Raw genomic sequence first — 12315 nt, 5'->3', positions numbered from 1 at the left:
ATAAAAAAGGTTACAATTTTTCTTAATAAAAATGTTATTATTCTGGACCAAAGTAGACTTAACACTCCCATCAAATATATTTAAACAAATGTTTTCTAGTGTAAAGTAATCTCAAGCAAGATTGTTAAAGGAAAAAATGACATATTTGTTAAAGGAAAAAATGACATATTTGTTAAAGGAATAAATGACATATTTGTTAAAGGAAAAAATGATATATTTGTTAAAGGAAAAAATGACATATTTGTTAGAAAAAAACCCTATTTTAAACAAAATAGCACGAAAAAAATGAAGTTTTTAGAAATGAATCTACAAAATCACCCACCCCTTCCTCCGAAATAAAACTAGATACATCCAGAAAATGACCCTGAAGGTGACATCGACAAAGATTGTTTAAACATTAAACACTTGTTGAATTCTTTATGCAAACATTTATACATTACCACCCCCCGGATTTTTCAGACAATATTCGTACTAAAAAAAGTAACGCAGTCAATCTAAGAGTTGTTTAAAGGGAATATAAGCGTAATGTTAAGCAACCCTCTATGCAAAGATGGCAATGCCCGATAAACAACGGTACCCATGGAATCTTAATTTGTTCAAAAATGTGAAAGCTAACTTCGTTTTTTTTTCTGACTCGAAGTGTTATTTTCTGTGACGCTTCTTCAAGTCTATTAAGCGGAGAAACCGTAATTGCAAATTTAACAGTTTAAAGAAACAAAAACATGAATGTCTAAACCATACTTGATCAGACAAACTTGTAAGCGTACCGTTGTAAATCGGAAATTGTCATCTTAGCAAGGAGAACCTCTTGAAATTACCCTTACTGTCCTTTTAATAAATAAGTTAGAAATGGAAAAAAGTTTTTTGATTAAAGTATTTAAGATATAAAAATCAAGAGGGACAAAATACATTCTGATCAATCAACGTAAAATTTTCAAGAAAATCATTTGTGTTAACGTTAAGACTACTTTTGATTGCTTGATTGCTAAAACATAATTGCACAAAAGTAAAACAAACAGTATTACTTAAGATGTAATCTATAATCTGAGATCTACATGTATAAATATAAATATATTGTAAAAACTAACAAACTGTATGTTTAGTGTAATTTTGTTTTAAAGGGTTGATAACCTTTTAATTTAAATACATATATAAAAATACCCCTTAACATATGAAATAACTAATGTGAACATTTTTGTTAACAGTAGACTCAATAGTAACAAAAATGTTTCATAAAAGCATGGATGAATGTATTATGAATGTATGGTTGATAGAAAAATAGGAGGAAAAACTAAGGAGATGAATTACCCCAGTCGTTGTATGATCGGAGCCCGTACAACATGTATTGTATAAGCATTCAGTCGTACTCTCCAGTCTGGACTACCAAGTATTGAGTGGATCCAGCACGTTTTATGCAACAAATGTAGCCTGGCAAGATCAATGGAAATACTTATATAGCAGAAGGATGAAAATTAAACATTGAATACGAATATGTAGATGGACTTTTTAAAGGTGGAAGTATAGACATATCTTAATAGATGAATAAACAAACGAATGAATGCACTATGAATAAATGAATGAATGATTATACGTGCAGAAGGATAAAAAGTCTATTGGGGGATGTATAAACGCATGTTGATAAACAGATGAATGTCCTATGAATATATGCTTACATCGAAGAAAGATGAACATATGGATAGAAGTTTATTGCATGAATGACCACATGTTGATGAATGACTGCAAAGATCTTTAGATCTACTGGTACAAGAAGAAAGCGTAGAATCTTATGTACGTCACGAGTACACCCACAGTACTGTACAAGGAGTAAAACATCAAGGGTAGAAATGGTAACCTAAAAAATATAATAAAAAAACAATAATAAATCGAGATGTTAAAAAGCAGCTTTACCTTTCAGCAAATCCTAGATAATGATGCACGAATTCTGCATACAGAAATACCTAAAATAAAATTTTTACAGTGTAGTGTAGAGTGTAGGGTGTAGGGTATAGAGTGTAGAGTGTAGAGTGTAGAGTGTAGAGTGTAGAGTGTAGAGTGTAGAGTGTTGTGCGTATATGGGTGCACTATAATGAACTGTAATTCAGTGTTCAGTACTTAACAGCTTTGTAAATGTACAGTTCTATATAGCAATTTACTGTAATGTACTGTACTGCACTGTACTAACCGGTATAGCTAGCAGAAGGTAGAGAACTTCCTTCTTACAAAAAAGAGATCCTTTGTACACTTGCTGAATACACAACACAATAAGTACATTTTTTCAGAAAAAATAAAAACTTTTTTAAAAAAGTCAAAAAGGAAAATAAATGTTGATTCTATCTATATATAAATTTGGCTTGTCTGTCTGTCTGTTTGTATCCAATAAACGTCAAAACGGCTGAACCGATCGGGCCCAAATTTTTGGTGGGACATCTAGGGACCCCAGGGAAGGTTTATGAATGATTGAAATTTTAAATATTTGTCTCCATCAAAACTCGATCGTCATTAAATTTTTGAAAATTTTGAAAATCCGCGAATTTTTTTGTGAAAATCCGCAAATTATTTTTGTTTTGTTTTACGATGTACACAAAGAGAACATGTTCAAAATTAATTTAGAAGATGGGCGCGAAGCGCCCACTAAGGCTAGTTGTTGTATATTCCTTAATAAGCTTGTAGTTGAGAGAAGTAGAGAATATAAACAGAAACATTTTACTCAACAATTCCTAAAAATAATGTAACTAACATCAACAAGGATGGAAAAATAGAAGAAAAAAGTAGAAAGGTTGATCCAAACAAAATAATAATGACAATGACAATGACAATGACAACGAAAATAATGACAATAATGATAATAATGAATGATAATGAATGGTAAAAATGATAATAATAATGATAATAATATTATTAACAAGCACAACAAAGTAAATATCAACGATAGAACAACAAGAACAAGAACAATAAGAACAACAACAGCTGGTTTATCTCCAAGTTACCTGTTGTGTAAACAGAAGAGGAAACAATGAGAAATGTCCACAATTACTCAACAACAGAAAATATCTAATTATAAAACTATTAAAAAAAAATTCGTAGAATATTTCCGACGACAAACCTAAAAACGGCGGACCAAAAAATTTGACCAAAATCTAGCATATTAAAGGGACTGTAAAGGAAAAATGAAATGGGGTTTAGGCTGAAATCTTATCACTTTAGCTCTCGATCGCGGCCCATGAAAGTTATATCTGATGTTCCTAACTCGAGAAACTGATTTACAACTGTGTCAAATTTATACGAAAATCAATATATATACAATTTTGTATAAAAGTAGTGGGTTTAAAAAGATCAAATTCAGCAAGTAAGCAACCAATCTGAAAACGATGATATCCCAGAGAAAGCTAATTATTACTTAGGTTTACTCTAATTCTAATTTTATATTGGTTATTTCTATTTTTAATAGATTTAATTCATAATATTATTTACACGTCCGTATTACTTGACCAGAAATTCCACCAATGACAGTGCAATAAAGTGGTCACGTGATACAGGCAGAGACACGTGATCAGTATACTGCTCTGCCATTGGTGATAGTTCTGGTCACGTGATTTAAGTTTAAGATTTTCTAAATTTTACATATATGAACTTTCGNCGATCTTCATTAATTTTTTTAAAATTTTGAAAATCCACGAAATTTTTTGTGAAAATCCGCGAATTATTTTTGTTTTGTTTTACGATGTACACAAAGAGAACATGTTCACAATTAATTTAGAAGATGGGCGCGAAGCGCTCTCTAAGGCTAGTTCATTAAATTCTAACACTGGATATCTAATTAATACTTGATCAAACAAAGCTAAATCGCGCATTCCACTTTTACAGGGAAAAGTCGCATGAAATTACGTCTAAAGTTCCTTTAAGAATATTATATCAAATTTGTAACATTAATGAATGTTAAATTATAAGTACTTTATCTAAATTGTAGGACTTAACAAAAACATTTTTACAAAAGATTGGTTGGAAATGCATATGTATGAGAGTTAATGGAAAAAATGCAAAGTTTGTAAACAAACTCTATCCTCCTCTCCTAGTTCTATAATAATAATAATAATAAACCGTCAACCTTAATTCTGTAGAAGAAACTAACCTTTTCATGAACATGCCAGCCGAATATAAAAGATGACCAGCCACACAACGTCAAACAACGGATAAAGGCTACAACGCTAAACACAGAGTTAAATTATAAACTTCGGAGAATAAAAAATATAATAAGAAAATTCTGAAGAAAATTTAAGAATAGTACAATATTTTATTTGTAAAAGTTTCAATAATGTTAAAAAGCGACTTACGATATTGCTACAAAATAAACACTGTATATAAAAAATAATTAAATTTTTTCGGAATCTATTAAAAATTATTGAAAAATTGAAAGAAATTTTTATCTGTTAGATAAAATTAAAATGAAGTTCCCGGTTTTGAATGTGATGATTTGTCGTAAATGATTTTTTTTAATCATCTGTTTATACTTTATAAAGACAGGTGTTCAAATGTTTTCTAGCTTTATATATATCCTATCATTAAAAATACAAATAAGAACAGATATTAAGAAACAAAGATTAAAAATTTGGGGCAGAAAAAAGGTTTTACTTACTTGTTAGGTGATCTCCAAAGTTTAAACAAAGCAGGGATCATAATTAAAAACGTCAATGCAAAAGTCACTAAAAAAACATTTTTGATCTACTCTGTGTGTGTGTTAAGTCTCATAAAAGTTTTTTTTCGTTCCCTTACTATTTTTTAAATTTTTTTTTTGTTTTTCATAAATTTTTGTTTTTTGTTTTTTGGTAATTTTTTTTTTCGTTCGTTTTTGTTTTATAGTTTGTGTTAAATTGTTTTTGCTTTTGTTCTTGTTGTTTTTATTTTTTGGTTTTTGTTTTCTTCCTTGTTTTTTGTTTGTTTCGTTATTGCTTGTTTGTTACTTTGTTTCCTAGTTATTTGATTGTTTGTTCAAAAGTTTCTTTGCTTGTCAGTGTGCTTGTTGATGTTTTTTTATTACCAGTAGGTGGTATTGACGGAAGCACGGTGTGTTGTATATCTTGAACAAGTCCCCCTGAAAAATCATCATGATTAAGTAAAAAAAGTTTATCATGGTTATTGAATAATGAACAGGTGACATGTACAATGTACATAAAATGAATAAATGATCTATGGACCATTGATCATGAAAATAAAATCAATCAACTAAAAAATACCATACAAAAAGAAAATGAGCATAACAATAATAAACATCTTGTCTATTAAAAATGAAAAATGAACATGAACATGAACATGAACATGAACATAAACATGAACACGAGCACGAGCACGAGCACGAGCACGAGCACGAGCACGAGCACGAGCACGAACATGAACATGAACATGAACATGAACATGAACATGAACATGAACATGAACATGAACATGAACATGAACATGAACATGAACATGAACATGAACATGAACATGAACATGAACATGAACATGAACATGAACATGAACATGAACATGAACATGAACATGAACATGAACATGAACATGAACATGAACATGAACATGAACATGAACATGAACATGAAGATGAACATGAACATATCCATGAAGATGAACATGAACAACCTGTCATTGAAGCTCCAGCATCTACTGTTGTATTAAGGTATCCTGCTTTTTTCCCAGCTACAGTTAGAACCTGGATAAACACAAACATCAGACTTAAATCATTGGTGGATGGAACGATGAAAGGATGAAAGGATATAAGGATGAAAGGATGAAAAGATGAAAAGATGAAAGGATGAAAGAATGAAAGAATGAAAAGATGAAAGAATGAAAGGATAAATAAATGAATAGCTCAAGAGCTAAACGAATATTGAAGAAACAAAAAAAATAAAAAATAACTGAATGAACAAAAAGATGAATTTATCAAAAAATTTAATGAATGAATGAAAAAAGTAAGAAAAGATTAATAAATAAATAAATGAATGAATGAATGATTGAATAAATGTATAAATGTAATACATAAAAGAATAAAATGAATGAATGAATGAATAAATAAATGTATAAATGTAATACATAAAAGAATAAAATGAATGAATAAATGAATAAATGAATAAATGAATAAATGAATAAATGAATAAATGAATAAATGAATAAATGAATAAATGAATAAATGAATAAAATAATGTCATGAATGAATCTATAAATGCAGGAATGAATTACTTTATCTACTATATTATAAACAGCCCAGAAGTTCGGAGCCCAGTATGCATGACAAAGTCCTCTACAAAATTAAAAATATGATATAATTCATTTTTACTAAAAATAATATTTATTTTTTAATATTTTTTAATATTCAAATATCTATTCAAATATTCAAATACTAATAATCTGAATTAAACTCCGCTGAATGTGAGATCTAAATTATTTTAAAACTCGAGAAAAAATGTTTTTAAAGAGACTGTGATCGTTTTTGAAGCTTTAAAAGTACAATGGTAACCTTGTAACCTTAATCGTATAAATAGTTTTTCTAGATTTCAAGTATTTAATTCTAATAATTCCCATAGGTTTACCAACTGTTTATATGCGTAAGTCCGTTTTGAAAAGAAATCAAAATTATAAATATTCCACTTTCTAAATTACAAACATTGATATCTAATTCATGCCTGACAGGCAAAGCTTTTCAGGGTACCGTTGTGAATCGGGCATGGCAATCTTTGCACGAAGGGTAACTTACAATTACGCTTACAGTCCCTTTAATCGTCATGGTTTACCGTTTGAAAGGGAAAAGTCTCTGAACCACGGCCTCTATCTGATGAATGAAAGGACCGAATGAAAGACCAAAGATGAACAAAACTAAAAAAATATATCTAACGTTTACTCCTATCTTCTGATAAGTGGGATGTTCAAAAATAATCATTTCCCCAATTTTGGCGAAGTAAAGAAAAAAAAATTAATTTTCAGATTAGTTTTAGTGAAAAAAATACAGAAATTCAAAATTAAATATTTACCCCCCATCAAGATTCTCCTACCCTAGGGGAAAAAATAAAAAAAACACTATATTTTACCTAGAGATCCAAGACTGATAAGCCGCATTGGAGAGAAATTAAATAAAAACATTTTCTTCGGTCTATAATGTAAAAGTATGAAAATAACATTAATACTACTAAATATTAATACCTGCTAATAAAGCAGTATGATCTAAGAAGGAAGATAAAGTATGCAGGAGCAATGTAGAGAATATAAATATTAATATTAATACCTGTTAATAAAGCAATATGATCTAAGAAGGAAGATAAAGTATGCAGGAGCAATGTAGAGAATATAAATATTAATATTAATACCTGTTAATAAAGCAATATGATCTAAGAAGGAAGATAAAGTATGCAGGAGCAATGTAGAGATAAATATGTTTTAGATTCAGCAGTACAGCAAACCAGAATCCTCCTGTGATTATGTGATTATGTGACAAATAGTAAAAATTGGTAGTTTTCATCAAATCTGACTTTTTTTATATAATGATTTTCAACAAGATTTAGTTCTATTGTAATCTGTTAAAAATGTCCCCAATTATAGTCATCTCTCCATAAATTGCTTGGTCTCAAATTAAAAAAAAACCATCTGTTTTTTTTTTTTAACAATAAGTCGCTAATTTATTTGTTTTCAACAAAATGAAGTAGTCAAAAACTATTTATAACACTATTCTTTTGGTTCGCAGTGTTTTGAAGTTTTTGGACAGAATTTTTCTCTGTATGGAGAACGTTCAAGCATTTTAAGATTATATTTTGTCCCGAGCTTTAGCGAGAACCTTCAAGAAACAAAGAAAAATTAAGTCCAAAATCTTTATCTGTATATTATAGCAGCGTGCTGTAAAGTAATCATCGTGTTAAATTTTAAAATTAGCTGCATATTATAAGACCATGGTAGAAAGTTTCGATTGGTTCCCGGATTTTCTCCAAAATTTTTAGAATATTTCTAGAATATCTATTTTTAATTTAAATGAAAATGAAGTTAACTTTTGATTTATTATTTCTGCTTTGTTAGAAAACATTTTAAAAAAAACATCAGTATTATTTCGGCAGGACGTGTTATAATTTCACTTTATAGCACGATGATTACATGTCAATAATAAAATTCACCATGAAGTGAGTATGAATGATAAAGTACAAAATAGTTTCAAAAATTAATTTTAACTGTTGTTTACCTAGTAAATATTGTTCTTCCATTAGTGCAGCAATAGAGAGAAGAAGAATACCAAACAGAAACCCATTGTACTAATTCAAATTCTTTAATACAGGGTTATCCAAAAACTATGAGACAGGAACTGTCCACGTAATTTAAAGCTTTTCGTGTCCGAATCACAGCAGTACATTTAGAACCATTGTGGAAATGACAGTAAAGATATTTCCTTCGTTCTTCTGTTTTGAGAAATAGGTTTGAAGGGTACTATTGTGAATCGGATATGCCATTCACAAACAAATGGAGAATAGCGTTGACAGTTCCTGTAATGACTTAAAACACTTGTTTTTAATATAAGGATTGGACTGGAATTAAGAAAAAAGAACTCCTTAAAGGGAGTGTTAGCAAAAATGAAAGGGGGTATAGGCTTACGCTTTTGATCGCTAATAATCTTCTTTTATCTGTTGTGTCTATAAGGAGAAAATTGTTAATACGACTTATACCTAAGAACGTAGCGTTGATACAAATTCAGAAAGTTGCAAAATTCAACTCTGATCGTAAAATAATCAATTTAATTCCATACATATCATTCAGATATTACAAACAATTGTCATCGATTATTTTTCAACGCATTCGTATTAAGTTAATATTTCATAATAGTTTTTAATGTTGCTACTTTCCGAATTTGTGTGGACGCTACGTTTTTCGGTATGAGTCGTTTTTAACAATTTTCTCCTTATAGATGCAACAGACATATGTAAGATTAGTAGCAATCAAAAGCGCTTATTTTTCACCGTAAGCCTATATCCCCTTTCATTTTTCACGAACACTACCTTTAAAGTTGTCTCTAAGGTTTCGTCTATTATGGGTAACCCTAAAAAACAATTCCGTTACCAAATTCAAACTAAATTATTCTGAACTGAAGGCTTTGCTAACGTAACTGAGGTATATTCTATTTTGCACAGACTTGCACAACTGTATTAGAAAATGTGTAGACTGTTCTTTAATTGACATTATGTAATTAATATGATTTATTTCTTATTGGATCAAATAATAATTTCTCTCCTGTATACTATAAATAATAATATGTACAGGGGTAAATAAAAAAGATTTTAAATTTTGAAAGAATTTATCGCGCTTATACTCACAGTTTCATGATCATGGGTTTAAAAAGTTATTTTTGTTCCGAGGCAGATAAGTAATATTTTTTACTGGAAAAGCAGGGTTCTTTTTTTCGCGGAATTTCATAAAAAATCGTACATAAATAACATTGAGTCAACCATCATTTAGTAGCTATACTTGAACAATACGTTAGAGAAAAGGGGGTTTTAGTTTGAATAAATAGTATATAAATTTTAAGCGATTATTATCTGATTTTGGTAGTTCCTATCCTACCTGAAAATGAATATGGTCGACCAGGAACAGTCCAAAATTTGACAAGAGCAGAAAGAAGACGGTCGTATCTTTACTCACACCTAGAACACGTTGGCCAATTTTAGGAGCTATGTTTCCAAGTTTAAGAACCATGTTACCTCCAATATTCCCAAGCTTAAGAACCATGTTACCTCCAATAATACCAAGTTTAAGAACCATGTAACCTTCAATATTCCCAAGTTTAAGAACCATGTTACCTCCAATATTCCCAAGCTTAAGAACCATGTTACCTCCAATAATACCAAGTTTAGGAACCATGTTGCCTCCAATATTCCCAAGTCAAGGAACCATGTTACCTCCAATATTCCCAAGTTTAAGAACCATGTTACCTCCAATATTCCCAAGTTTAAGAACCATGATACCTCCAATAAATTCCTAAGATTAGGAACCATGTTACCTTCAATATTCCCAAGTTTAAGAACCATGTTACCTCCAATATTTCAAAGTTCAGGAACCATGTTACCTCCAATATTTCCATTTAAGGAACCATGTTACCTCCAATATTTCCAAGTTTAGAAACCAAGTTACCTCCAATATTCCCAAATTTAGGAACCAAATTACCTCCAATATTACCAAGCTTCAGAAGTTGTAAATTGTTCGAGCACTTTATTGCTCCAGCGAGAAAAACAAGATCTGTTACTATCACCGACAATCTTGACAGATTTTTATATTTTAGAATAAATAAATAAAAAGATTAACTATTTTCAAATGTTTAGTTATATCAATGTCTGTCTGGCTGGTCACCAACAGTATTGAAAGAAATTTAAAGGGACTGTAAGCGTAAATTCAAGTGACCCTTCATGCAAAGATGGCAATGCCAGATTTACAAGTATGGGTAAGAACTCCATGTTTTTGTTTGTTTAAGCTGTTTATTTCTTCTGCAGAATCCTGCAAAAGAGACTCGGCATTTCTAGCTGATAGGAAACTATTTAAGAAATTCACAGAAATAAAGACTTTTTGAGTCAGAAAAACGGCGTTATCTTCCACATTATTATTCAGATCCAAGTTTCAAGGGTACCGTTGCAAATCGGACACGTCACGTTGTAATAATTGCATAGAGGGTCATTAAATTTAAGCTTACAGTCCCTTCAATAGAAAGTTATTTAAATAACAACAAGGGAAATATGACGAAGAAACAAAATACAAATAGAAAAATCTTTCCTTTGAAATAGAATAGTATTTTCGGATGAATAATCTAGGTTTCCAATCCGTAGCATCTCAGGATCGAAGTATACAGCAACCTAGTTATATTTAGAAATGTTTAGTTTTCTTGAAAAATCCCCCCCCCCCCACCATCTCAATCTCCCAAAAGTTAATATGTTATTGGTCTAAGTCAGCTTAAATTTAAAAAATTATATTTGTTTGCATCTGAAAGAAAAGATAAAAAACGAATAAGAATTAAATTTTTTCATGGTGCAACATTTTTTTTAGCAAATAAATGTTTCAAAATCTTTTAGGAGCATAAGGTAGTGTTTTCTGAAAAAGGCACCAAATTCCATTCAAACTTTTCTCCTGGTCCCTAGACCTACCTTTGACATAATGAATTCAAACCAAGCGAAGAGTGGAGGATAGTCTAGGGTCCATATTGAAGTATTCTCCAGATACCACTTTGATACTGGTAGACTAGAGGTGATAGCCAACCAGTTTCTGTGCACCTATTGTTGTTATAGTTTTCAACGTTGTTATTATTATTCGTGTTATTATGGTTAATGTTATTTCTATTTTAAATATTACATAAATATAATTTTCAATATTATTATTATTATTTTCTTTATCAATCATAATGGTTAAAACGATGTAAAACAAAATATAATTCACATCTGCATACAAGATATCTTTGTTTTCTACTTGAAAATATTGACGACATTGAAACCAGTCATAATAAGTTTTGAAAATTTGAAAAAGACCGGACTTGAAAAATTGATTCAAGAACATAACATTATGGACATTGTTTGTTTAAATGTTTATCGTAAAAATTTGATGTTACTTCAGTGCAATTAGCTTTTTAAAACAATGTTCTAAAGAAATCATCATGTTATACTACTTCACACAATTAATATCGTTGCTGCTACTGTATTCCCTGGGTTCCTAGCTTTCGTTTGATAAAGCCTTTGTTAAAACAATTTCATTTTGGAGGTCATTTTAGGTCATTAGAGGTCGTTAGGAGGTCATTAGAAGTGCAAACACTGGATTTGTTGCTGCTACTGTATTCCCTGGGTTGCTAGCTTCCGCTTGATATGCATAAAGCCTTAAAACACTTTTATTTTGGAGGTCATTTGAGGTTGTTGGAGGCCATTAGCAGGTCAAACACTGGATCCGTTGCTGCTACTGTATTCCCTGGGTTCCTAGCTTTTGTTTGATATGCATAAAGCTATAGTTGAAAGTGAAACAGTTTCTATTTGTTGGGGTCATTAGTGGTCATTCAAATTCAATTTGATTTTATTTCAAGAAATTCGAACACTAATTAGGCGTGCAGCCAAAAAATTGGAAGGTTTGTACAAAAAATTAAGGCAGGGTCCCCCCCCCTTCAGCAAATAGGACATCTCCACCATCCCCTTTGAGCAAACATTGTGTTTCTGATTGGCTGACCTCAAAATCCGTGGATTTGTATGAGGGCATGAAGAGGAGCTTAAGGGAGGAGACCACCAGGCTGGTGGCCAGGTACATTGTTCTGAAACACAGGATTCATAGAGT

At 30.6% G+C, this 12315-nt stretch overlaps 1 protein-coding gene across 1 annotated transcript; it reads right to left on the bottom strand.

The window, feature by feature from the left end:
- Positions 1–1691: 1691 nt before the first annotated feature.
- LOC111701664 (probable dolichyl pyrophosphate Glc1Man9GlcNAc2 alpha-1,3-glucosyltransferase) lies at positions 1692–12292 on the bottom strand. Its single transcript, XM_023473055.1, has 19 exons — positions 12211–12292; positions 11151–11276; positions 10783–10862; positions 10183–10274; positions 9583–9662; positions 8213–8282; positions 7353–7455; positions 7077–7138; positions 6783–6864; positions 6232–6292; positions 5635–5704; positions 5036–5089; positions 4634–4700; positions 4093–4205; positions 2988–3103; positions 2655–2717; positions 2183–2245; positions 1909–1958; positions 1692–1852 (listed from the first exon to the last, which is right to left on the bottom strand). The coding sequence occupies exons 1-19, from the start codon at positions 12286–12288 to the stop codon at positions 1756–1758; spliced, it is 1527 nt and encodes a 508-aa protein (XP_023328823.1). The 5' UTR covers positions 12289–12292; the 3' UTR covers positions 1692–1755.
- Between the last annotated feature and the right edge of the window lie 23 nt (positions 12293–12315).

This window comes from Eurytemora carolleeae, unplaced genomic scaffold, assembly GCF_000591075.1.
Source record: "Eurytemora carolleeae unplaced genomic scaffold, Eaff_2.0 scaffold294, whole genome shotgun sequence".
NCBI lineage: Eukaryota > Metazoa > Arthropoda > Copepoda > Calanoida > Temoridae > Eurytemora > Eurytemora carolleeae.
This window is presented reverse-complemented; position numbering and strand designations above follow the sequence as displayed.

Bases quoted from the DNA above. Each gene is read 5' to 3' on its own strand.
- LOC111701664 (XM_023473055.1), bottom strand. From the start codon at position 12,288: ATGTACCTGGCCACCAGCCTGGTGGTCTCCTCCCTTAAGCTCCTCTTC. The intron at 7,456-8,212 runs GTAAACAACAGT...ACATAATCACAG, and splicing joins GGAAGAACAATATTTACTAG to GAGGATTCTGGTTTGCTGTA. The intron at 4,701-5,035 runs GTAATAAAAAAA...ATGTTTTTTTAG, and splicing joins TCCGTCAATACCACCTACTG to TGACTTTTGCATTGACGTTT.